Source organism: Pezoporus occidentalis, unplaced genomic scaffold, assembly GCF_034315485.1.
Source record: "Pezoporus occidentalis ecotype Australia unplaced genomic scaffold, CSIRO_AGI_Poc_V1 ctg48, whole genome shotgun sequence".
Classification (NCBI taxonomy): Eukaryota; Metazoa; Chordata; class Aves; order Psittaciformes; family Psittacidae; genus Pezoporus; species Pezoporus occidentalis.
In genome coordinates this window covers 3,491,388-3,519,112 of record NW_026915813.1, presented here as the reverse complement: position 1 = coordinate 3,519,112, position 27,725 = coordinate 3,491,388, and the positions used below count along the sequence as shown (strand labels likewise).

The 27,725-nt window shown below is 42.3% G+C and overlaps 1 protein-coding gene across 1 annotated transcript; it reads right to left on the bottom strand.

Moving 5' to 3' along the window:
* CD38 (CD38 molecule) lies at nucleotides 1-26,287 on the bottom strand. Its single transcript, XM_062636412.1, has 8 exons — nucleotides 23,803-26,287; nucleotides 8,661-8,790; nucleotides 7,855-7,990; nucleotides 6,982-7,064; nucleotides 5,175-5,251; nucleotides 4,407-4,499; nucleotides 3,253-3,339; nucleotides 1-1,420 (listed from the first exon to the last, which is right to left on the bottom strand). The coding sequence occupies exons 1-8, from the start codon at nucleotides 24,039-24,041 to the stop codon at nucleotides 1,339-1,341; spliced, it is 927 nt and encodes a 308-aa protein (XP_062492396.1). The 5' UTR covers nucleotides 24,042-26,287; the 3' UTR covers nucleotides 1-1,338.
* Nucleotides 26,288-27,725: the final 1,438 nt, after the last annotated feature.

Sequence of the window (27,725 nt, the reverse complement as noted above, 5' to 3'; positions counted from 1 at the left end):
GCTCAGTGCAGGCCTGTGTATTACAGAGAAAGGGCTCCTCTAGAGGTGCAAGAAATTACACCGGCTTGTGTAGTTCCGTAAGGATGCTTCACACTCTGGGTAGTCACTAAAACAAAGAGTATTATAACCTTCTGCCTATGGGATCATGGGAACCTCGGTCTGCCTACCAAATTGACAATGGCTAGTTATGCTGGTGCTGCAACACCTGAGAGTGTATCTGTAGCAAAACCTGCTCAGTATTGTTAGTGCCGATGACACTGCACAAAGGCACTGCAGCCATAACCACAAGCTGGCCTCAGATCTTTGTTTTGTTATAAACCTGCACTTGACTATGCATGTGCGAGCAGTAGTATAGAAATCAAACAAAATCAATGAAACCTGCTGGTTCAGTGTACTGCAGCATGTCTGCGCCTATGAATTATACACTGTAAGGCATCACCTTTCACCTCAGAAACTGAGGTCAAGAGAGACTCCTTATTGTGGCAACTGTTTGATGTTTGTCTCTATTCCAGTGGCTGGCCAGCGTGTGGCCTGAGGGACCTTCAACGAAAGCTGGAAGGCTTACACTTGCTGCTATATTAAGGATGAAATGTAATGTGAACTGCAGTGGTGTTTACAGTAGGATTTTAATGGGGCTGTCTGAGTCAGTCTTGCTATTTTCTCTCCCCAGCTACATGCTTGACATGTCCTTACAGCTCCTGGCAACCCTCTGAGTGGTTTCTGGTCTTTTCTTGGCTCAGCTCTGTCATTTCCCCACCAGCCACTTACTTATGATGCCCATTAAAAGGAGGCTCTGTCTCTCCCATTGCTTGCTTTATCTGCTCTGAGGTGCCACAGTCTCTGGGAGCAACATGATCTATACCATGTGCCATGGGGCAATGTTCCTCTCTGGGGGATGTTGCACTGGGATGCAAAGAGAATGTAGAACGCTTTGGTCATTTTCCATCCAGCTTTCCAGCAGGGAGGAAGCTGAGTGCTGATGCCAGCAAGTCCTACCTCTGGAAATTCTTTTTCTTCTCCGTGCACACCCCAGGAAATCCCCACTCTGAGCCCCTGGGCACAAGTGGAGTTGTACAGGAGGGGGCAAACCAGGGCAAAGCATCTGCCCTCACCCACCGAACATCCCCCGGCCTCTCTGAAATAGTGTGTTGGGTGCATGTGTGTACAGTCATCACACCTAAAGTATCATCTGCTGCTATGTGGCTGTTAGTATCACAGCAAGGTTTTCAGGTCATGGACTCTGTACACACCATGCTACTATTTATCACCCTAAGCTATTTAGCCACATCTTTTCCAGCTTTACACACAGTCAAGTTCAGTAACTTGGAGGACTCCGTCTCATGGAGCTGCCGTGGAGCTGGCGCAAAGTCTGCAGTCTGTGTGGTCAGGGTTATGCACACACTGAAGGAGCTGAACTGGCCTGTGACAAGACACAAAGGCAAACAAAAGTAACCACTTTGCAAGTACAACAGAATGGCTCCACAGTCACTACGTGCAATGTGAAAGTCAAGGTGTGTGTTACATACGAGCTTAACAAGTGGATGGCTTAGGAGATAGTTTTTTAGATCTTGCTGCAAAAAGATAACTTTGGTGTTTACAGGGGCTAAGGACAAGAGCAGGTGAGTACAAAATAAAGTAGGATGTGAACTCACACCATGTCAGCTATGCTGTGATAAGACAATAATTATGAAGAAGTGAGATCTCTTTCACAGACTGCGGAGTGCGGAGTTGCTGCCATGCTGGAAGTTCACCATCCTGCTTACTCAGTGGTAGCCCCTATTGCTATAATGTAAAGCTGTTGCTAACCATGTCAGACAGGATTAGGTATTTTGCTAGAAGTATATCCAGTGAATCTATTTTTTAAGTTACTTCTGGAAGGCACTGCTGCCATGGACAAAAGCAAGAGAAAATGATCAGCATGGATTGCTACATGGCGTGAAAAAACAGATGCTCAGCTGGTATGGACCCACATGGTTCTGTTTGGAATAACTTCAGGGGAGAGAAGCTCATTTATACAGTCTATTCCAAAGAGTTTTACTGCACATGCAAATTGGTTAGTTTATTATTGCTCTCTATAAAGAATAGTAAAATTAACTGTTCATGTCACTTTACACAGTTGTCTATGTATGTGTTAGTTGAGCTCTGACAAAAAGATCTACTTGTTATTCCATCTTAAGAAGTGAGTTGTGATCCACAGCAACAATTGTGTCAACTCTTCACGATGTGTTTCAGGTTTCTCCTTGAATTAAGCCACAACAGATCTAAAGTACTACATATTTCCCATTCCTCCCTGGTCCCCTAGTTTATTTCACCACAGGCTGAAATGATCTGTGCCTATTTACAGGTCCTGGGAGTACTAGTTAGAGGCTGCATGTACCCAAAAAGAAAGCGAGTACACAGTTTGGCAGATTTACGCACCACACCAGTGTTAATATTTTCACAATGTGCAGAGCACCCATTAGTCAGGTTCAGCAATACCTGAACAGCAATATATTGCTCTGCCATCAGGATTAAAGCTCTATCACCAGAAAAGGAATTTGTCTCCTTTGCAGACCAACTTTTCCTTATTTAATACTAATGGAATGAGTTCAGTGGTTTGTAGAAATGTTTGTTTCCTTTGGAAACGCTCTTACCCAAGTGTGAATTCTTCACTCTGAGAAGTTGTTCCTGGCAGATATGAGTAATATTGAACATCTGCTGCTTTTCTAATGTCACTAAAGAGCACTAATGAAGGTCTCTGAAACCACACAGAGGGATAAAGGATCTCAGGCTTTTCCATCTCTTCAATAGGCAAGTCTGAAATTGGGCTGCTGTTTCCTGGACTCCTGTTTTTCTCTCCTGACAATGGTGAATTATAGTAATTACTAATGCTTATCATGTTTTAATGCCTCACTCTGACAAAGCAGCTGGATAGAAAGTAAGCTTAAGCTATAGTGAAGGAAAAGCTCCTATTTGGATCTGATTACTGTGTGTAAAAGCCTGGTCAGATGAGAATCTGTTGAAGAAGGCTGGGTTGCCAATTGAACTTGCTCAATGGCAAGTGCAGGGCAGAGAGCAAACCCCAGACCCAGCCAACAGGAGGTCTGCAGCCAGAGTGGAAGCTCCTGAGAACCACACAGCCACATCCAAAGGATGAGACGGCAGTAAGAGAGGACTCTCTTCTAGCTTGCTGTAAACCTATATTGAGTCAAGAGGGAGATGCAGTATTAGTTTTGTGTTAAGAAGTCACCACCAATAAGAACAAGTAATTACCTGTAATTGTCTTCACAGGTGATCTGAAAGTTTCGTTCTTCTAAGATGCTTTTTAACCTCTTTATGGAATAACCTGAGCAGGATTCACTGGAGAGAAAAGTCTTTCATTACTTGTGTTCCTTGTGTGTACAAGAAGCTCAGATACATTCCACACTATGTCACTTTGCTTTATTTCAGGTAAGATTCTTTAAAAGCTCATTTGCTAATGTGCTGTAAAGTCCATTGGTGTGTGGAGTTTTGGCTACCATTGGGCCTTTGCTGGTAGAAACTATGTGATATTCAGCTGTGCATCTTGCACAAGAACTTTCTGCAAGTAGGTATCTGTGGGAAATAACTCAGTTCCAGTCACAGTTCAATGTGCTCTAGAACAGCTCCAGAGCTGCTGCTCGCCTCCATCCACAGGAGTATGAAACGAAGCTTATTCAGTCTCTGGAACGACAAAGGGATCAAGTCATCTGTGTGATGAGAAAGGGCAAGTCATGAAAACCAGCAGCTAAGTCCCAGGCAGGGCATGAGCTAGGATGAAGCAGGTAGAAAACATGGGTGGAAGCAGGATATGAGCATCTCCTATCTGTTTGACTCAGTCTGTGACTGCCTCTGCTCTGTTTTTGACAAGAGGCTGAGTGACTGATTGAGATGTACAGCCAATCTTAGTTAGAGTAAGTTACCCAGGACCCACTCGGGTTTCAAGTATGTCCAACAGATGGAGACTCTGCAACCTCTCTGGGAAACCTGTTCCAGCTTTTGACATTAGTTTATCAAAAATGGTTCTGCTCAGCAATAATTGTACTATTCCTGTGAACAAACATATTTTTCCACTGTTCACCCTGAAAACATAGCCTGTTCTGTGACTTCTGTGATGCACCCACATTAAAGGTCTGTAGAATTGTGAGGTTGGAAGGAATGTAAAGGTCATGGGACCCCTTGAAAGCAAGGGAAATGTCACTGTGTCTTAACTATAACAGTTCAGGAGTACCTATGGAAAATACTAAAGAAAACAACAGTACAACTGTTATTCTTTTCAATAAATTAAGCAGCTAAGAGAGTGAATGTAGAGCAAGTTTTAACACATGGTTACTGTTAGACAGTCACTCATCAAAACGGTGCCATCTGTCTCTCACACACTGTCATTGTTTCATACCAACATGACTTACCTTTGAGGTCCGCCAATGTCATGCATAAGCCAAATGTGTACTGCAGAGACTTTATCTGGATTTAGGTTAAAGATCTCAATGCTTCCAAAGATGCTGTAAGAATGGGGCATGAAAAAGCAAAACATTCTTAGTTATCTGAGAAAGTTGTACAGAGTGTGATACCCAAATACTAGTGCTGCTATTATTCTCCCTGAAAGAACATTATCTTGCTAGTTAATGGATTTTCATAGACTCTTTAATTGCCTTATGGTAAAATATTTTCTCCCCATTCTTATTTCACTGTCAGCAGAACTATCTGCAGGCTGAAACAAGATGAAGTTTTTCCATCTTTTCTCCTGTGTGATTTACTTGCTATTGATTTGGTTTGGAGCAAGGGAAATAAGCACGGCTGTTCTCCCAACCAGCATATTCTTCAATACCTTTCAATATTATTCAAGACTGCACAGTCTGGAAGGGTAAAATCCAGTCAACTCCATAAACAGTTAGAAATGTGTCATTCATAATGAATAAATGCACCATCAATGCACCAATAAAGTTACTTTGTGCAGTAAGAACATACTGTTTGCCCCATCTGCATACTCTCTGGTAGATTTCAATTACAGTCACTGTATAGAAGGAGTTAAGTGAATCAGCTCTACAGCAGCCAATGGTTTAGACCCCTATATGAGTTTACCAGAATCTATTCTGCACTGGCACTCACTAGCAAAGGCATGTTCACCAGCACACAGGCCCCACAGAAACTTGGACCGTAGTATGCTAAGTAAATACCTGCTGCTTTTGAAAGCTCCAGCTTCTAGTGATCCATTGAGCATCACTTGAACCACACCACATGCTGTTTCTGCAAACTGAACAAAGCAAATGGACATTGTATTCTGGTACTACAAGCAGAGCCATGACAGACTTGCAGCTAGTAGAAATCACTGTAACTTCTTTGATGTCATCAGAACTGACTTATACAAGTGCAGGATCTGGCCGATATTTTTACAGAACATGTCAGTGCAAAAAAAATAAAAGCCTCTAAAAGCTATGGCAAAACTGTGATAAAGGTGCAGTAGCCGGGTATGAAGTGTCAGTCTGAGACTGCAGCGATCAATATAGGAACTCTGCTGACACTGCTGGTTTCAGATTTTACAGGGCTTTCCAGAGCTCCCCAACTTCAGCTGCCTGATGGGGCTGTAGTAAAGTGGAATAGCCCTGCTTTAGCTCCAGTGGTGAGGTAGAGCCAGAACAGAGGTACCACTGGTTTAAGGACACACAAACCATTGTGCATTCATTACCTTGTGACTCATGCTCTGTGCTCTTCTGTGGCTTGGAAATTTTCTCCACAGTGGTTTTAGTCAAACACATCATTGAGATTTGTTTGATTTGATTTTTAAATTACTGGATCATGTAATCACTGTTCTGTTATTTAAAACTTCTGTCTGAATATTTAAAGACTTCCAAGTTTACAACATAAAGTACTCACTAGATATAGGTAATCCGTGGTAAGACAAAGAATTTTTCAAAAGCTTAACACAGGGGACTGTACTTATCAAATCTTCCAAGTGTTACATCTAAACAAGTGTGGCTCAAACTCAGATCTCAGGAGCTGTGAAACTGCAGGAAAGTTTTGTTATTTGTAACTTTCTAATGTAATAATCATGACTTTTAGTAGATTTTACATTTGTTTTATCTAGAAAGCCTGCAGCTGAGCAAGTCTGGCTCTGTGTGGTGGTCTGTCTCTCCTGGACGCTGGAACTGAGGTGATTAATGAGAATATAGAAACTGTTTTGACCTTGGAAAAATTATGTACACTAGTTCACCCACAAAACAGTATATTTTTACAATGAATAGACTTTCTTACGTACATGAGAGCTGAAGCATACAGGAATGTTTGCTTTCCACCTGAGCAGTCAGCTACTAAATGTCATATCAAGGGTGAGGTCTTGAGAGACATGTAAAATCAAACTGATACGGGAGAGCAGGTTCTTTCCTGGCACTTTTCCTGTGTAAAGTGCTGATTGAGCAATGCCAGACTGACTGCTTAACTTGGGGTAGCAGGGTCTCGTTTGTGTGACGGGAGTTGGCATGTGCACACGGGTGGGTACATCATAGGAGCCTTGCCAGCTACCACTGCGAGAAGACGTGCTCTTCAGGTTTGTGCAGGAAGTTGGAAGGGGATTGCCTGCTGCTTTGAATGTTCCCGTGCCAATTCGGGCACTGCTCTCAACATTAATGTGCTGAAATGAATTTTGTTTTAGCACGTTCCATCCTCTGATTTAGTTAAGGTGGTGATTATTGTTATTGTAAATGTTATTTGCAAAGCTCCAGCTGTCTGCCAGGTGTTGTTCTAGACAGTGGCACAGTCCACAAATAAGAATGCCCCAACTACAGTGACATTAAATACCATACATAAAATATGGGACATTTGAAATACAAATTTCCACAAGATTTTTAGCACCTGAAGCCAAAGCTCGTGTGAACTTCCACTATTCCAAGTTCTAAGTCCAATCTGCAAACTCACATTTTTGGCAGTGTTAGCAACTTAATACATTTCAACATTCTTGGATTTGGGGAGATTTATTCTAGATCTTACCATCTTGGATGCCAATTTCCAGAACACAGAGACAGGGTTGCTTTCACATTCACTTCGTTTTGGACAAGATTCATAGTTGATTCCTGAGAAGAAATACATTTGTAAAATAGCTAAGGTTAGAACAAATATTGTTGCAATGTTTAGATGGCTTTGAGAGCTGACTAAGGATGGCAGAAAGATTTGCTCCTTCAAAAGCAAGAAGCCCACATAGGACATGGGCTCTAAGAGGAAAAGGAATTTGCATGCATTCAAAGGTTTTCCTGTATGCTCACACACATTTTAGGGAGGCAGCTACAGGCCCTGTATGCAAATAATTCCCAGAAAAGTGATACAGGAAGATATAGTGTCCTAAATGTGAGAAATAGGTTGGCCCTTGACAAATACTCTCTGATTGCATTTGCAAAATTAAACTTTGCTCAACATCTTCAGTAGTTCCAGCCCACTTTAGAGGTTGCCAGCTTTAAACACCCACCCAGGAGTCATGCAGGCAGCAGTAACCCCAGGGTACCTGCATGCTACCCCTCCACTTTGACTGGCCTACACCCAGGACCTTTTTGATTGGCAATCTTGTTTTGCAATCTGTCCCATAGAAGTCGCAGGAAGGAAGCAAGTAAACTAAATAAAGAGGGTTAGATGTGACCATTAGTCTAAGCAACAACTTGGTGTTTTAATAACAGCCAAAGTTGTGTTTTTTTAATTAACTAAGTATTATTTTCAGTCTTTCGTAACATGGGACAGAAATACAATAAAGGTTTTAAACTGAATTACAAGAAAAGAATATGTGGAAAGGATTGTATTTAGATATACAAGAGAAAAGAATAATCTGGGATTCAAATGTTCAGATTTGTTTTGTAAAAAAATAGGACTTATTACCTGGGGCAGAGGGGTCTCCACACCATGAAACCCCATCAGCCATATAACCCAACAAGGTGTCCTCCAAAGTAAAGAAATTTTGGTTGGATTTTGTGTAACGATGAACGAGGTCATTTGTCTTGCTCCAAAACAGTGACTGTGAAATAAGGTACAATGTTTAATAAGTGACACTTACACTAGAGCTGGTGAGGAATTTTTCCTGGAGAAAACAAAAAAGTTTTCATGATAATGAAGGGGTTTTAGTTTTCATTGAAATGATGCAAGTTCCCCTTAGTCGGTCAGTTCTTATTTCTCCAGCCCACATTCCCATTTCCAAAATCTATTTGGGTGGTTACTTTTTGTGGAAATTGAAGTGCTCAGAGTGTAAAGCATGATTAAGGAAAGGTTTTGTCTAGTTCTCATAGGATAAACACCTAATTTGTAGTGTGTTTTGAACTGCACGTGGAAGAGCAGTGTTTCAGAAGCAGTGTCCCTCTAACAGCATGACCACATGCTCCTTACAGAGAGCTGTATGCTTACGGAACAGGAGCATCTCCATCACTTCACCAGGATCACTCCAATACTGAGGTTTGAGTGAAGCCTTGCATAGTGATGATTTCCAGTGATAGAGAATTAACAGGTTTATTTGGGTCCAAAGGTGATAACTGCAGCACTATTGCAGTAAGCACAAGAGAGAAATACCATCCTTGTGGACCTATAGACCCTCATAACCATTATGGACAAGATCCCATCACCCAGAGCACCGCTCAGACATGCCATCCCTCAACAATCCTACTTAAGAAGCCCACCGTGCATTGTGATGTTACCTTGTTACAGGGTATAGGGTGACTCGCTAACTCCATTAGAGGCTGGTAATCTTCTGATGTAATATTACAGGGATTCTTGTAAATGAATGCCTGTTTTAATGATTCCCATATTTTTAGGCAATCCATATCTCTGCCAAAAGATTAAACCATAGTTAATTAGAATTTATGAGTATTTTTGGATATGAAAGGATCTCTTTCTGTTATGGTTAAATACTATGGATCAGATTTTAAAGGAGTTCTAATTATGCTCAGGCACAAAAATACATAATCTGTTACAAAAGCAGCGTATCTCCAGCAAATTAAGTATAAAATAAGGAATGAGCACTTCTAAAACAATTTTCTCTCTCTCCTGCATTTTAAATTACTGATTATTGCAGCATCTGAATGTCCTCTATGATTTTGTCCCCTAAAAACAGCAGTGCTGATATCACGTAACCAGAAAATCACATTTCTTGATTATTCATGACAAATCATGAGCAGTACACGTGGCAGACTGTAGCTTCTACATTTTAAAACTGGGGCTGAAGAATACTTCCTCCTCAGGTACAGTGAGCCAAAAATATGCCCATGTGTCTCCCTGTGGAGCATTCAACCCTACAGAAATAGTATCTACAATTTTATCTAAAACAAAAGCAGGGCTCTGGCTGTTGTGGACCTGATATTATTTTCATTTATGCACTAATTTGCAGGTATTGACTTTACTGGAGCCACAACTGATTTGCACACGTACAACCAAGATCCAGACCAAGTGCTTGGTCTCCAGTAGGTTTTTCCAGTCTCATGCTGATCCTCCACTGTGTTACAGGTTCTGGCCCTATTGCTCTCACTGGCATGAGTCAGAACTCCACTAAATTTGCATGGGGGGAACTGCTTCATGCCATGACACACCCTGCCACCTCAGCCTACATTTGTTTCTTAAGATGCTATTTCATCAGCCTAGGAAAAAAAGCATCTCTCTGCTGACAGAAGCAGGACTCCTTTTGTACTACTGAGAGGAAATCTGTTGCAGTGTGGACAAGCAATTGTATCCCTGTGCTGAAGCAGTGCCATGGCTCCTTTGTTGAGGCTGCCACATATGATGTCTGGGACAGCCCAGAACATCTGCTTTCATGTACTTGAGGTAATGAATGCAAATATAAAGTAATTCATAATTATTGTCTGTAGTATGTGTTTGCCAGGCTGTGTCCCCCTGGGCGCGCTTCCCTTCCTCTTCATGCTCCCATAGTTTCAGGTCTTGCGGAAAGCCTGCCCCTCTCATTGCAGCAGTGACAGTATTGCAGTGATTCTGCATCCTCCTCTTCCCTATTTTTATGTAAATGTAATATGCTGACTGCATTATCCTACTGTCTGCTTGTTTGAATGGATCTCTTCTGACTGTCGCTGACTCATCCACTCTTTCTTCACTGTCTGCAATCTTCTCCTAGTGCGTTCCTGCTATAAGCCATTTCAAGAATGGACTGTCTTGTGTAAAGAAACTAATGCCTTCAGAGCACTATAAAAGTAGCACTGATCAATTACTATGTGAGAGACATGCAGCTGCAGGCTTTGTTACCATTTGATAGGCAGGTAACATGTAGGATGTGGAATTTGATTAGTCTTGAAAATAGTCCTAAAGGGATTAAGAAATGTGGTAGTAATTCATTGAAGATTTCCAAACATTTTCAAGTTAATCTTCCCTATAGGCCTGTGATCTCATTCCTACTACTGAACTTGATCACGATTTCTACTGAGTGCCCATCTGAGCATCAGAATTGCAAGCTGGAGCACAGGGAGTTGAGCTGTATTACACAGGCCCCTTCCAAACTGCAGGACCCAGAGCCACTTGTCAACTCCTGGCTGTTCCCTTGCTGTCTGGACATGAATGGTCTTTCTTCCCCTCCTAAGCCTTATGGAAAATAAATGTCACACAAAGAGAAGGCCAGACTCTCTCTGTGTCCAGAAGAAAGCGACAGCACTACATACCAGAGGGAATGCCTCTGTCCTGGGGCTTGGGTCAGTATCACACTGAGCAGGACCATGCAATCCACACCAAGATGTCCTTGGCCTGCCTTCCCTTCTGCCTTTATTTATGCAGTAACAAATCTAACTTAGCATTATACATGATAACAGCTATTGGGAGGTCATACCAGTAAGGTGGTTTTTACAGCAGGTTTCCATGCCCCAGTTTCTTCCAGTCCTCCCCCATGAAGTCTATGGTGAATGTGTCCTCATCTCTCCCTCTTGGGGCAGCCAAGCACATTATGCTACAGAGCTCTGTCTGGGCTGCAGACATCCTGCAGCCTGACCTTGCTGATTTGAAACAAACTTGGGTATTGCACTGTACAGTTCTGTCTGAAATGCAGACAGAGCCTGGGGACAGGGACAAGGCAGCTCTCTGGCTGTATGACAAACAGCCAGACAGTTTGACAGTATGACAACAGGGCAGCTCTGGCCACACGCTGAATTGCATTTCTTACCATGCCAGTCTGTCACAGGGGCAGCTCCTGCAGAGTAAGAACCATGCCTCCTGTTTACACAAGCCATATTTACCTCCAGGTAAGCAGTGACTAATAGCAATGATGCTTTTTTACCAGGCTATGGTCTTTTATCCAGGAGCCTAAAAGCACTTTCAGTTACAGTCACTGTAGAAATAAGAAGCCAAACTACAGATGTTGTAGGGAGCACAGTCATTGCTGTTGCACAGTCATGTCAGGGAGCATTCACATGTTTTACTTATCAGAATTTAACTTGGGTGTATTAAATTTTCTCCTGGAGGAGCCTATAGCTGGCTGCAAACCTTGTAAGCAGCCCACAGAGGCCATCTTCTCAACTGTGGTACTTCATTAGGCATTGGGAAGTTTTAAATACCTCTGCCTGCCACATAGGATTACAACAAGACCACACTGAATCAGCCAAGGGAGAGGGCTCCTGCTGATTAAAGGGTGACTTTACTGAATAGGCAGCTGTCCCCTTTGCTTTGCACAGTCAGTGGTATCGTAAAGAGAATTTGTAGGACTTGGCTGTAAGCACTGGTGCATCTCACAGACATTTACATGGAGCACACTTTCTGTCAAATGATTTGGCCTCCTGTCAGGACTTTTCTTTATAAGCTGCTCCAGAAATGTGTTACACGTAACAGCATAAGAGCCTCAGGTGAGAGCTGGTTACCCGGTCATTTATCCTTTTGTATTACAAAGTTTTAAGCTTGGTCTCAGAAAACAAAATATTTTCAAGGAATCCTAAGAAAAAACTGGGGTTTTAATTTCCAAAGCAGAGAGGTCAGTGAGAGACATCATGCAAAACATTTCTGCTGCTGGACTCAAGTCATGGCTGTAAGACATGCAAGGCAACAGCAACTGAGCTGATTCACAGTCCTGCTGAGACAATTTGCTGAATCACAGATACAAAGCACCAGGTTTCCAGCATTTCAAGACACCGAGCTCATCACTTGATGATATGCATGGATGTCACTTAGATAGGAAAGGAGAGGCTTCATCCACAGCCCTGGCAGAGCTGAGCAAAACTATGTGTTTAATGTCATAGAAGTGCTTAGCCTCCAAAAGGGGAAGCTCTCCTGCAGCTGGTAATTGGTGTGGTGCTTTTAGTTGTACCACACAGAAGAATGATAAGTCATGAAGAAGACTGATAAGGTATAGTCTAATGATATAGAAACTAGGCAATTTCATCATTGTTTTAGAAAGCAAAATACAGATCTTTAATGTAAAAAAAACCCACATATGAAAGCTAATCAATATTTCATTTTCACTGTCCTCACCTATCAACATGTATAATTTTACAACTGAGTATAGTAATTCATTGATTTGCCATTGGAAAGCTCTTTCTCTGATATGAAATGCAGGTTTTGCCTCACATCTCAAAGAGATTTCCAGCCACATACAACAGCAATTTTGATTGATCTATATAAAAAATAAGCAGTGAGGAGACTTCAGGACTTGTTAATCCCAGATCCAGGAAAATATGCCACTCTGTCCAACCTCACCCTTAAGGTAGACACTATCAATAAGTATCTACCTACACCTATCCCTTTTTCCAGCACAGCAGGAAAGTATTTGTTTGATGTGCAGCATTTAATTGACGCTGAGCAGAGCTAAGGGCAGAAATCTGCTGTAGCTCTGGGTCTCCTGAACACAATATGAGAAGTTTGCTGGCACATGGAATGCTAAGAATTCCAGCGAGAACAGTTTCAGGTTGGAACAAGTACATCTGCCTTGCCTAAAAATGCCTGAAAAACAAATTGTCTTCTTAAGGCTGCTCCCAACTCCTTATTGGAAAGTTCTCAGTCACAAAATGTGTTCATTTCATTTTATTTTCTTTCTTGGTTAGGAAAAGAATGGAAGGGTCCAAAGAGATCACCAGTCTACCAGTCAATTAAACTAAACCAGTTCGGATATGAGAGTCCATGGTCAATATGCTTACATACTACTCTTACACATCATTCTGCTGCAGGGCTTGTGTGCTCTCCTTCCCTGTTTTTTGCATGTTCTGAGTTGCATAAAAATTCTGCATTGTATCTGCGAATATCATATATTTATGCATAATGGATTTCTTCCTTTGAGGCTATCTTTGTTTATGCTGAAATATTTAAGGCCTTTTATTCTTCTACAGAATCTGAAATATTCAATCCCAATTTAATAATATGCAAAATAAATATACTATATATATGTATTTATAGAAGTACGATTTTATGTTTAATTTTTTCAAACTCTTTTTTTTTTAATGGAGTTTGAAAAATGCTGGTAAATGTGAAATAATACCTAACAGACTCTAGAAGAAACACTGAAACCTGTTGTAAGCTCAAGAACAGAACCTGCAACTGTTTCTCTAGAAAGTGAGGTGTGCAGAACTTGCCTTATGACCTTTCAGAGACAGAGATTGCATCCTGCACTCAGTAGAGCACCAAATAAGGGCTGGGATACAAATAACCATTAAAACTACCATTTCCTTATTAAATCCAAATGTTATATATGCTGCAAAGTGTATCCTGTATTTGTCCTTATATTTGGGCAGAAGTTGCTTTTTCCAGTGAATTTGAGTATTTCTATACATTGACCTTTTATAGGAATATCACATTAATCTATTCAGTGGAAGCTGGGGCCAAGAATATTCACATTAGCAGCTACCCTCAGAGCCAAACTTTAATGTGCATGTTAGAAAAATAGACAGCTTATGCGTCATTATTTCTTGCATATCAGTACACTGGTCTGGCTAACCTTGACAGAGTGTCCTTTCACTTAAAGGAATGGGATGGTATTGAGCTACATGGGAAATCACTATTAATATATCTTTTTTAAAATTTAGTTTGTAATTATTTTCTTCCTTTCACTGTACACAATAGTGCAAATTCATCCCCAGTTGAAATGAATCTAACTGGTATAGTACCAAGGATAAGTTTCATCCCTACTGATTTCAGTTACACCGTGAACAATGTCTTTCAGTTAGCACTGGACATGTTAAAATCTCTTAAGAAGGGCAGTGTTTCCTTGGGCGATGTTGCCTCCAGTTTTTCACTCAGAATTTGCGAGAGATACTTCAAGTATGGAACCCGTTTTAAATTTACAAGTAAAAAATGACTTCCAGACATTTTTCTGGAGAACTCGATAAACTCTGCCAGAATTGTTCAAATAGCTTTACCAGGCAGAGAGACTTTCCCCATGAGACATGGTCTCCCCTGCCATCAATAGGAGCTTTCCCAAGGTCCTCAGTTTTCCTTCTAAAACATGGCAATGTTTTCAGGACACACCAAGGTTTTAATTGTGACTCTGAAGTCTGAGCTGGCCACAGTGCCCTGAGCCCTTTGAGCAGCTGCCCTTTGCAGAGACCAAACCTCCCCACCAGTTGCAGTTTGTATACGAAAATCCTTCTCATTTGCTATCACCATCAGCCAAAACAGTAATGCAGATACGCAACTAAGCACTCAGAAATATGGCTCTTTAAAAAGTCAGTGAGAAGTTTGTGTTATAACCAAGCTCCTCAAAGGCATAAGACCAATTCACAACCTGCTGGGAGTCTAAGCCATTGTCTTCACTTGTAAAAGCCCAGACGTTTCAGAAGGAGAACGCATGTCAAAGCATCTAAATGCTGTAGAAATATTCCTGCACCTAACAGACACATCTTTGCCTGTGTGCCAGTTTATCTTTCTCTTTTAAGTAACTGTGACGGCTGTAGACAGCAGTGCAATTTATACATCCATATTCAATTTGGTTTTTTTTCACGTGAGCTTACAAGTGGCTGTCTTTATGTTGTCAAAAATCATGCAATGAACAGTAACCCTTATGCCTGTGTTGAGAAGCCCTCTGTAACCTAAAATCCTTTTGCTGCCTTTTATGCGCTAAACACTTCTGCTTCCCCTTCTGCTGTCCCTTCCCCTCTCCCAGCCTCGCCATGCCTCTGCTGCTCCGGAGTAGCTGCCGTGGGGCTGCCTCCAAGCCCAGCCCAGGCGGCTGTGGTCTGACTTCTCCGCAGTGGCCCGGAGCAGCGGCTGCGAGGAGCTAAACGCAAGGCGAACACTGCCATCAGGCGGGAGAAGGGACTTCTCAGCAGCAGCTGAGGTCAGCACCAGAGGTTCGCAGTTCTTCGTGGGGCTGACCCATCTCCAGACCACTGAGTCAGAAAATGGGCACGTGCATGCAACGGATCAGCTTCCTTCATATTCTAGCACCTAAACTCTCCCATCAGGTACCTTTGTGCTAAAAATCAGGCAGATGTGCATAAACAGAGGTCAGCCAACATGCTGTCGTTGCTGAGGATTTGAGGAGACAGATTACTGTCTGCTGGTTTTAGCATTGGTATAATGGAGAAGGGAAAAATTACCAAGGAAAAAGATGAAGGAAGCTTACGGAAGAGCTGTCAATCCCAGCATCTTCAATGAGTACAAGCCTCTTGCTACCCACTTAGTTTAATTATTGCAAAGTGTCTGCCACTGCAACATTTATGGTAACTGACTTTTTTCCAATATGAGAATGACATACTTGATTTTTTTGGCAGCTTGATTTTGTAAGTATTGCTTTCTGCTAATTAAATAGTTCATAAGCCAATAAAGGATTGGAGGAACTGACTGAGAATAGAGACAGAGATCCAAAACTCTGCCTCAGAGAAAGATGACTTCTGGGAAGGTTACCTGTAGGGAGAGCAATTAAATTCCTCATGGCAGATACGGGGAGTCTGGAGGCCTGAGAAAAGGAGTACAAGGTGAGATTTCCACTGGGTGCACCTCAGGGCTGCGTATGTTTGTGTCCAAGGAATGACCTGGAGCAAACTATAGCTCCTTGTCACACTGGTCCTTAACCTTTGGCAGGAATGAGAAGGTTTTAAGGACAGGTGTACTTGTGGCTTTGATTTATAGGTCCTAGAGTATTTTATGTGAGTTGGGAATCAGGGTTCCAGGACAACACTAAGCCTTACCACCCTTCCAGGAAGGGCTGAACCATGAGGTAGCAGCTATAAACCAGGGAAGATTTCATCTGTCTGTGCAGATTCTTTTTCTGGCTTGATTTCCGCTTTCCTGGTTGAAAAACCAAGCTGCTTGAGCAGACGGTGGTTTCAGCAATGCTCTGTAAGTGGGACATAGCCTCCAGAAGGGCAGAAAGTCCCACCTGGACTGAATTTTGACAGAGAGCCATAACTGCTCTACAGTTTAAGCTTCCAAGTGAGGGCCATGTCATCAACAGACAATAAAGGGAACAAATTTAAACTGGCACCTTACTTCTTGATTAGAAAGTGTATTATTAGCATTGTTTTATTTTTAATATTGAACTTAGAAAAACACTTCTATAAGAATGAACTAAATAAAGGTATGTGAAAGTAAGGAAATGCTCAATGGCTTAATGCAGCTGCAGATGCTTTTTTAGTTTTTTTCCCTTAATATGAATTTGCAGTACATTGGGGGCTTTCATAGAACTAAAAGTGCTGGAATCTGGCATAAGTGCAGTAAGTCAGGAGAAGACCCTGCTTCAAGGGTAGCAAGCGTCAGTGGGACAAGGACAAGGGAGTGGATCACAGATTTAGTACAAGTGTGAGTGAGCTCCTTGCTAATGCCTTATTTTGGTGTCATCTCTTGGGAAGATAAACTGCATCTTTAGCATCTATTTCTACTCTTGGACACCTGAGGTAGATTTTCATTTGATCTTAGAGGGAAAATGGATCTATTCCTCCTATCCCTATGCATAGGCAAAGCTGTATTTCCCCACAGTGCTCTGAGGCATTAAACAGCTCTTGAGTTTTGGCCATAATTTATCAATGTCAGCTGAGCAGTATCACCTCTGAACACAGCTGTTTTCACTGGCATCTTTACAGATGCTACAGGAGAACTGAAGCAAGGAGGGGTGGGACAAACAGGATTCCACCTTTCAGCAACAACATCATCAACAAATACTTCTAATGAATGTGTAAAAGGACAGTACAGACAGAATGATATTCTCTCTGGTATCTGGGATTAAAACCAAAGGAGACACTCACTGCAAGGTATGACAGTGGGTAATTGTGATGCACTATGTGTAGGCTAACCCAAGTGTGAAATACTATTTGAAATCCTACACAATCTTGCAGCAAGAACCAGTAAATATGTAACCACTGTTATATAAATGTAATATGTTTGAGTATATGAGAAATACATAGTCATCTAATAACAATTTACATATGATTATAACTTAATATAGACAACAGACAGATGAGTTGACATATGGCTGCCAAAGCAAGAGATAAATTCTGATTTCGGCAGCATTTCTGTTCCTCAGAAGTGTATTGATGCTGGCAATGGAGGAAAGACAAAACATCTTTTGACATCTCCCTGTTAAATTTGCAGGACTTTCTGTCTTTGAGTTGCTGTTGTCAGTGGAGTTACAGCCTGGGAGGGTGTTTTGTGCAGAACTGAGTATAAGCTTTGCACAGAATTGGATGACTTTTCACAGCCTAGGGAGTGTATCTTTAAGAAAGATTCAGACAGTTGCTAATATTTGCAATCATAGAATTATAGAATGGTTTCGGTTGGAAGGAAGCTTTAAGATCACCTGGTTCCAACCCCCTGCCATGGGCAGGATAATGATTATATTGTAATTACCAAGAAATGACAAGAACAGTCAAAGTCACTCACACACAAATCAGAGGAAACCAATTGTAAATTAAGACCTTGTTATAAATATTGAAGGACAGAAAACAGAACTCTGAGCGCTTCATACAACAAGATTGACACAGAAAGGGTATTAAGTTAATATGTCAGCACATTAAGTATGGAAGGGACTATTAAAAGAGTACACTGAAGCATTGTAACATATGTTCTGACTTGGGCATTTAATAAGTGGTATGTTACATGATCATCTTAATATTGACTGTAGCAACAGATATCAACACCATTGGCACTACAGATGAGCTAAAATGCTTTTGCACCACTGGTGGTCCAAGTAAGTTATCCAGTGGACTTCTTGCAAGTCTGAAAGCATTTTCTAAGAAATAGAATAATAGGAAGGTACCTATGGAGATCACTTAGCTCAAGTCCTGGCTCAGAGAAGGTTGGCCAGGGCCATGTCCAGTCTGGTTTTGAATATCTCCAAGGATGGAGTCTCCACCAACTCTCCAGACACCCTGTTCCACACTTTGATCACTCTCACAGTCAAAAAAAAAAATAAAAAATAATAAAAAAAATATGTTTAAAGGAATTTCCTGTATTTTAATTACATTCCAAATTTTAAGTCCATTGGCTCTTGTCCCGTAACTGGATACCACTGAGAAAGGCTTTCTTGCTCTTCTTTACTTCCCCCATCAGGTATTTATACACACTGATAAGATTCCCCCTGAGCCTTCTCTTCTCCAGGATGAATAGCCTCAGCTCTCACAGCCTCCTCCTGTATGTCAGACACTTCAGTCGTCTTCACAGTCCTTCACTAGACATGCTCCAAGTATGTCCCTGACCCCCTTGTACCGGGGAGCCCAGAACTGAACCCAGCACTCCTGATGTATCTTGCCAGTACTGAGCGGAGGTGAAGGGTCAGCTCCCTCTTCCCACTGCCAGCATTCCTCCTGAAGCCCAAGACACCACGCACCTTTGCACAAGGGCACATTGGTGGCTAATGTTCAGCTTTGCCGCCAGAAACCCATGTCCTTTTCCACAGATAGTGCAACTAAAGCCATTTGTTTGCTCTGGGACCAAAAAGAGATGGCGTAACAGTAACAATTCAATTTTTTTTTTAAGATAGTGTGGGTTTTTGAGTAAAGCTAAATCCTTTGCACTTTGATGTATATTAAATTGAGAAGCTTTGGAAGTCTGCAGTGCACTCTAATAGGGTGCTAATTCATTACTATTAGGTCGTAACACTACTTTTCAGAAGATTCAGTAAAGGTTTCTCTTATATAAAGCATATTTTCTTAATGAAAAGACAAATCTCAGGTAAGTTTCATATGTCATGGTTATATAAAATAAAGCTAAGATTTTTGTGACACTGAATCAAATCACGGCTGTTGTTTAGTGCCGTGCTTGATGTGAGAATGCTAACAACCAGTGAACAAATACAAAGAAATCAGAGTAAAAGTGCCTAGCAAAGCATGAAGGCAAAATGCAAAAGTAAGCATACAACAAAACCCAGATTTCTTTCTGGAAGAAATTATGCTGCAAGTGCAATAGTATCTCACACAAAATTATGTTCCATATGTTCATTTTAACAAAATATATCTCCATCTCCACAGGCTGCAAAGGAATGGAAATGCAAAATGCATTCATGGTCACGCAGTCAGAAAACAAATCTCTCCTGGACACGCACCAACTTTTACTATATTCAAAGGAATTACAGGCTGTTACAATTTAATATAGAAAGAATTTGCTGCAAACTATGAAAACAACATTAGTTGATCCAATTGTATCTACGGGGGAAGTACATCTTGTGTGTCCACACAGTATTGCATGAAAAATGTACTGAAGTTCTGCGCTTTGCATCTTTATCACTAGGTGTTTGCACTGCTTACTCAGGCACAGTAGGATTGCTGGGCCTGGAGAGTCCCACACGTTACTGAAGTGGCTCCCTCTCTGCATCCTTGGTGCTCTCTCACCGCTAGAGGTTAGACTTCAGCCAGTTGTAAATAGGTCCTTGCAAGCTTGGCTTAGCTAGGGTGGATCAGAGATGGAGAAGTGGCTGCAGATCTGAGGGGGAGTCATCATTATCTGGGAATGAAAAATCACTTGAGCTGCAAATGTTAAATGAGTTTATTTCTAGATTAAAAAAAATAGAAAAAGCATTGTTTGTGTTCTGGGGACTCCTGACTATGACCTTTCAGGTAACATGTTTTCTCTCTTCCTTCCCCAAAGTGCTGATCATATCTGACCTCAGCCTGCCAATTCAAGCTTGCTGAAGGGGAAAAATAAATCAGTTAACTTCTTATCAACAAGTTTCACGCTATGTCTGTTACTAGCTGTTCTTCCTCAGTGGGAATGAAGGTGCAAAACCATTTTAACAGTGTCCTTGCAGCAATGGGTAAGTTATTGGGTGGCCACAACTGGTCTGGATCAGCACTGATGTGTCAGATGACTGGTGCTGAGCTGGCCCTGCACAAGCCTGGTGCTGGTGAGCATGCAGCTCTGCGCACCTCATTGCCCTTTCCTCCTTTTATTATACAGGGGATAAATTCTTGCAAACTTGAATTTGCATTGCATGAGACCCGGAGTATGAGAATTGTGATAGCCACAAGAGGGAGTCCGTACTACTGGAATAGGGGAGACAAGTAATTTGAGGTCAAATCCTTCCTTCAGACCAAACTGCCTTTGGCCTTTATTCAGATGAAACTGCAACACATACCAATGGCCGTGGCTGATGAGTAGGGTTTTTTTTTTTGCAAGACTAGTGAAAGCAGAACTTCCAGATTTTGTTAATGTTGAAAATATACAATGCTACTGAGCTGTGAGAAACTATTGCTTTAACTCCGTCTTCCGGCAGCAGCCAGCATTTTTCAGGGAAGCCAAAAAGAAATACTGCTCTTTAATGGCAGTATCCCGGTGTACAACAATGCATGCAGGGAACAAAACACCCAAAGCCTGCTGCTATACCATCCACATTTTCTCCTAATAAATGGGGCTAACACTGAGAATGCATTATATAAACATTCGGTATTCCCTGCCTCTTTCTCCTGAATTTTGGCACATCGACAGATCTAAGCAGGAAGGCTAACTGAGGAAACTATGTGTATAAATGATGAGTCATCCAGCCAGCAGCAGAAACAAAACCAAGGACTGAACTGCACACAGGCAGTTGAACAGAATTATCATCAGGAGGGGCTGTAAACAGCACCTGAGAACTGCTCTTTAGTGATGAAGTTTGATACAGAACCCAAATATTATGGTGACTATGGCAAATAAGCTAATCAACAGGTTAAAATCTGATTGCATGATGTGCTCACAAAACTCATTCCAGTGGCCTCACTGGGCTTGGGTTCAGCCCACGAATCATACTGGAAAAGAGAAGAACATGACCAGAGCATGGCCACTGTGTATAGTATCTGGGGCTCCAGTAAGAATGTGGAGAGCACAAGGAGGTATCCTCTAGGACTGAAGCAGCCATGATGGTGAAGGTGTACACAAGCACAGCCATGATGGTGAAGGTGTACACTAGCACATCCATGGCTTTCTCACATGAGTTATAGTACGCAGTTGCAAAAGTACAGCTGAAATGGGGGCTGTAGACTCCTGGCCTATGTTAACTCCAGCTGCGATATCTAGAAATATTTAAAAGTCCATATTTATATATCAACACTCCCCATTTTTTCCAAAACCTGCTATCTATTCCAATTTGAAATATGGCACTCCAAAACAGTAGTAGTCACACTCACTAACTACTGCAGTGCTTAAACTGCTATTAAAAAAAAGAAAGAATTGTCAAAGATGGAACTTAGTGGTTCTACTACAAAAAAGTAAAAATATGAGGAAATGGCCATGAGTTCACCAACCCCAGGGCTTTTTAAACAACTGCTCATGTTTATGTAAGATTAAAAGGGCAAGAAGAGACTGTACAAATTTATGAGGAAATCGGAAGATTTCTAACCAAGACAGCAAGGTTCCCATGGTGGAAGCAGTGGCAGCAGAAGTCCTAGCCGTGCACAGGACACAGCTTCCGCAGCTCATAAGCCTGCCTGAGTTTCTGCAGTTCCCTGTTCCTCCTCCTTATCTTTGATTAAGTGTATCAAAGATCCCACACAATGCAAGATCCAAAGCCTACATTAATGATGAAAGAGCGTGGGATGAAAGATACAGGCCTCTCTGATGTTTCCTAAAGGCACCCACTTCATTATCAGGAAGTGCCAGCAACAGAAGCAGCTGGTTACACGGCAGACTGCACAGAGCTCAGCAGGAGCAGAAATGGGGAATCTCAAGTTGGATTCCCAGAAAAGCACCTACACTTGATTTTCTGTTCAGGAACCTCCTGAACATTTGAAGTGTATGTAAACAAGCATAGTTGTCTCTTACATAAAATAAAAGGCTGCTACTATACGGAAATCATTTAATTTGAAAGAAAGTGAGCTCACAGCCATGAAGCTAGTAAAGTGTTGGATTATGAACAGCACAAAATGTCATGCCTTGTAAAAACAGCCTTTTTAGAAAACTCGTGATCATGGGTTTGTGATTTTTTACACAGTGTCCTTGAAATAATGCCTTAAATGAATTATTCCCAGCAATATTTGTGGTCCAGATTCAGACTGTGTTGCAAGCAAATATGTACATGTGTTGGCTGAAAACATATTTACACAAAAGGGTTTTTTACATCTTCAGCACCCCAATTTGAATGAAACAAGCATAAGTAATAAAGGCTCTTAGTCTTCAAAATAGTTTCAGATTTAGATACTGACTGCACACTTCTGTAATAAAATAATGTGTGATTTTAGAAATGTGTATATGATTTTCCAAAAGCTTCAGGAACTTTTTTACTTTACTTGTAAAAGAATCCCCCTTAACTAAACCCACTTAGGTGTTTAATGTAAAGTCTCTGCACTCCTGGCCCATTATTTTCCATGTGTCCATTTTCTTTCAAGTGCTGCTTTTCCATACAGTACCAGACATCCAAGGCCAAGGGAAGTCCAAATGCAAGCAAACTACATACAGTTTTGTTCCCATCAGTTTAATGTCATGAAAACAAGAGAGGGACAATTGTCTTTATTAAGACAAAAACCAGGAGGGTTCTGTCACCTGGCCAGAGTGTGGGGCAGCCCTGTGGTGCTCAAGCCATATTGGTGGAAATATCTGCTGGAGGTTTACTGCAGGCACAAAATCGGGTGGCTGGTGCCACAGAAGTGATGGATGGGTCCCTGCTGAGAGACCCTGGCTGCTCTGGATCCTGTCTAGAGAGTCTGGGTGTCCTCACTACCTGCAGGAGGCCTGGGGCACACCATATTTATAGTCTGCCTTTTCCTGCGGTGAAGGGGATCAATAAATCAGTTCTTAGCCCTCACACTCTACTGCAGATCTTGGCCCAGGCAATCCTCTTCTGCTGCAGAGGAGTGTTTCCCTGCCTGTTGTAATGGGCTGAGCAGGGACCACCCCCAGGTGAAGGTTTTGCCTGGGACTGCCGTGCTGCCGCTGTGATCAGTCTGCATTCTCTGTGCAAGCTGTCTGTGCTCATTGTGAGGTCTTGCCCACATACCAAAACCATCTGTTTTGCATAACCCCAAGATATTTTCTAAGGTCTTTCTAACATCTTTGTCCATTCTATAAATCTGTGCTGAATCTTCTTCTTTTCCTCCCTCCTGCGTAGTTTTGGTTATGTGAATGTGGGGTCACACGTTACAGGATTTTTGGCAGATCAGCTTTACAGCAAATTGATTCACTTTCACATACTCAGACCTGTTAGGATATAGATTTTATTTTATTTTATTTTATTTTATTTTATTTTAATTTTATTTTATGACTCTAAGGAAGTTGCAAAATGCATTTCTGATTATGTTTTGACCTAGGGTTAGCATTACATTGGCTCTGCATGTAGTTTCCTTAAAAAGCCTCCATTCGGGCACTGCCAGTTGCTGTCTGAGTTTGCCCAGTTTGCTGCAAAACAGGGGTCTTACTCCCCTGATTTCCTTCTGCTACTGCAAACCTAGTGGACACGGACAGGTGGAGGTGGGAGACAGCACTCTTCTCTTCACTTTACACACCCGGTGCACAACTGAGACCACTACTCACCCCAGCTCAGAGTGCCGTGCCATGACGTAGTTGTAGCATCTTCCCAGGATGACTTCTTGCAGATTCTTAGTGGTCCCTCTGTCCTTCCACTTCAGCATTTCAGGACTGCCCTCCGGCTTCCCGTGAGTCAGGATGGAGGCCAGCACGACGGCGAGGACGAGGCCGGCCAGCAGCACCACGATCCCCACCAGCAGGACGGTGCGCTGCCGCGTCCGGGCAGAGCCGTGCTGGAACGGCATCCTGCGAGGGCTGCCTGAGGAGCAGCAGCAACTGCACCCCCCTCGCAGAGGGAACACAGCTTTCTAGAGTGTCGCCGCCGTCCCCCCCGCCCCTCGCCGGGCTCAGTGCCGGCGGCTGACCGGAGGCCGGGCTGACCCCCGCCTCCACCGGCCACCCCGAGCCGCCTCCGGCAGAGCCGGGAGGGTGAGACTGAGGGTGCCGCTGCCCCCGAACAGAAGCCCGCTTGCACCGCACTGTCGCCAGCGGGCTCAGGACAATTCAGTCGTTTTTAAAGCCGAACAATGGCTTTTCGGGGCTCGACCTGAGAGCCTCCCTGCTGCTTGCCTTCTGCTCCTCATCTTGCTGTGACCTCCCCGACTTAAACTTTGCAAAGTATCAGCGGGCACTCGCGAATCTCAAGAAATTACCCATAAAACTCCCAAAGCCTTTGCTCAAATAAAGATCGCATCATATGTTCCAGCTGATGTGTGATTAAAAGATGAATTCATGCAACCCAGCCTGTTTCCTCTTAAATTAATCTGGTTTTAAATGATAGGTGTTGAATCCAGTTGTACCGAAGGCAGTTATCAACCTTGCAGTAGTCATAAAAATATAATTCATTGACACACGAAGAGGTATTTTATTTCTCTGTCCCTTGCAGTCTTGGTTAGTTGTCACATGAATTTCTAAGACTAGTGTGTGACTTGTGGGTTTTTGAGGCTGTGTGAAATCATCTCATGACAGATTCAGTGTTCTCTGCAAGAGGGAAGTTAGACCCTTTTCCTCCTCTCTAAATAGGGCAATTTTCTTCCTTAGTCAAAAGCCAACACAAAATAAGACTCAGATCTCAAAATCTAAACAAAAGGAGCTATTCAATGTCATAGAATCATAGAATAGTTAGGGTTGGAAAGGATCTTAAGATCATCTAGTTCCAACCCCCCTGCCATGTCAGAATAAATGTAAGTTATTAATAAATTGTTAATAACCGCTTACTGATCATCTGTCTTTAACAGGCTGACCGTGAAAAAGGGCACCTGTGGCACATCTCTGTTAGGCCAGGCAGTTCTGAAAGGCTATGCTCCAACCAAAGCCTGCACTGGTGAGCAACAATTTAAGCACATAATCTAAATTTTTCTGATCCTGTTTTCTGAGAAATGATGCAGATGCTGGGAGGTTTTCACTCAGAAATTAAGCCTCAGTTTTGCAGTGGCATATCTGGCTGTCAGCCCTGAAGTAGTCAAACAGTCAGACTCAATGATCGTTGTAGGTCCCTTGCAACTGAAATACTCTATTCTATGTCTCCCTAACAGCATCATGTCTTCATAAGAGGGAGAACATTGTTTTCTCTTCATGACACTGCTTCTGTTCCCTCAGCGGTCCCCACAGCAGGTTCTGCAGGAAGCTCAGGAAGCTCTGTAGGAGACAATTCATAAGAATTTGCTCATAAAGGAAGTTTTTCCCCATAATCATTCTAGTAATCATCTGGGCTTTGCCTTGGCAGGCTCGAATGATTGTTCTTTATTTGTTCCTTGTTTTCATCATGAATGTGAGGTATTTGCAGAAGAACTTCATGATCTTTTATTAGACAGGAGAGATTATTGAATTTGGTTTGTTTTCCCCTTAATGTTTGTTTACATGTTCAAAACCCACTGTTTTCCAGTAACCTGATGTGTGAAAAAGTTTTCTTCTGTTCAGATATGACATTGATTCATCAAGAATAAATAAATGAACGCAGACTCAGCAGCTCTGGAAGATGTCCTTGCTGCTGACTTTGTAACACCTCAAACTACATAAGGAATGTCAAAGACATGTAAATGCCAAGCCTCCTTTCAGCAAGCCTTGGCAGCCTAATCAGAATGAATAAATAGGTCAAGCAGAGTTGAGGGAGCAGCAGAAATGCCAGTAAAAACACATACTCCCAGTGGTTCAGAATCTGGTAGTTTCTTTCTCAGTATGAATGTAAGCATGAACTCACGCCTTGCAAATGTTCTGGCCCAAGAGTATTTCTACAGGAGGTGTAAGTAAGATGATAATGGTGACTTAGCAAGGAAGGGATGAAACAGCATGCCCTGAACAGAAGGGAGCACAGAAGAGAGTGAAACAGGGAAGGACAAAGGGAGGTGAAAACCAGTGTGTTTCACAAGGGTTTTGCATCCTCTTAGGTCTGTGGAGTGACGTGGATTTCACTTCTTTCCTAAGCAGTTTTCCCAAGTAGATGACCTTAATTAAGCTGACCAACTATTCCACAAGAATTCAGTATCCTCAAAAGGAATTTAGCATTTCCCTGAGACTGAAGTGCTCAAGGATCTGTATCCTTCTTGAACTGTTTTGCCAGTGGTTATGTTTGCCTTCTGTAAGGAAAATTACAGTTTTAAAAGCACTGTGTCTCATAACCTGATAGCCAGCTTTTGGAGCCCTCTGAGCTACATGCATTTCCAAGGCAGTAAACCTAACTAATCCTGGTCTTATCAAGGTGTATTCACTCTTCTGCCAGCCTTCACACTAACTCACTGGGTGGGGTGATTGAAAAGTGGGTGTAAAAGATTGGAAGATAGAAATACTTTAAGCACATAATTGCCAGCCTCTGCTTTGATGGTACCATGTATTGCAGCAGGGGACTCTTATAAGAAAGGACATCTATTATGCATAATTTATCAGCCTGCAGACTACTGCTAGGATTATTGTAAGAGACAAGCAGCCAGCTCGCACTGCTGCCTGCAACTTCTATAGATGGTATCTTTGAGGCAGCAAAGGATATCAGACCACCCCCAGCCGTTCCCAAGGCCTGATCACTTGAAAGTTTATCTCTTTCATTACTTGTCAAATGTGGATGGGTCTGGCACCCAAAGTGTGGCCAATGACACAAAGAATCGTTCATATCAGAACGTGCTGGATGTAGTAATCTGGTAAATCTGGTCTGGTAAAATGTGGTATGCAGCAGGTAGGACTGAACCTGTCCAAAACAATAGTGACCTGCAAACATAGGGAAGAAAATATACATTGTGAATCTTTTCAGTGCTTCTAGGAATTTGGTGGCCTTCTATGATAGGGTTACAGCTTTGGTGGATAAGGGAAGAGCAACTGACATTTGCACAAGTCTTCCCGGACTACAAAGCAGTTGACACTATTGCACACAACATCCTTCTAGAGCTAGAGAGGCACGGATTTGATGGATGGACCACTCAGTGGATAAGGAATTGGCTGGATGGTCACACTCACAGAATTTCAATCAATGGCTTGAAGAGACCAGTGATGAGGGGTGTCCCTCAGGGGTCAGTATCTGGACTGACCCTGTTCAACACCTTTGTTGGTGACATAGAGAGTGGGATTGAGTGTGTCCTCAGCCGATGACACCAAGCTGTGCGGTGTGGTCAACACACTGGAGGGAAGGGATGTCATCCAGAGGGACCTGGACACGCTTGAGAAGTGCACCAGCACAACCCTCTTGAAGGTCAACAAGGCCAAGTACAAGATCATGTTGACCAGTTATATTAGCAGTGCATTTGCCCATACGATAGATAAGAAGGCTGTTCCAAACACTACAGTTTAGGAGTCATGAAGACTCATTTAAGGTCATGCCTAGATTTCAATGATACCACAGTACTTACAGTGCCACTAATCACTCCCAGTCCTGTGGATACTTGTAGTTACTGGCTGTCACTTCTCAGCAGAATTTAAGAATGAGAAAACTTGAACTGGAAAGA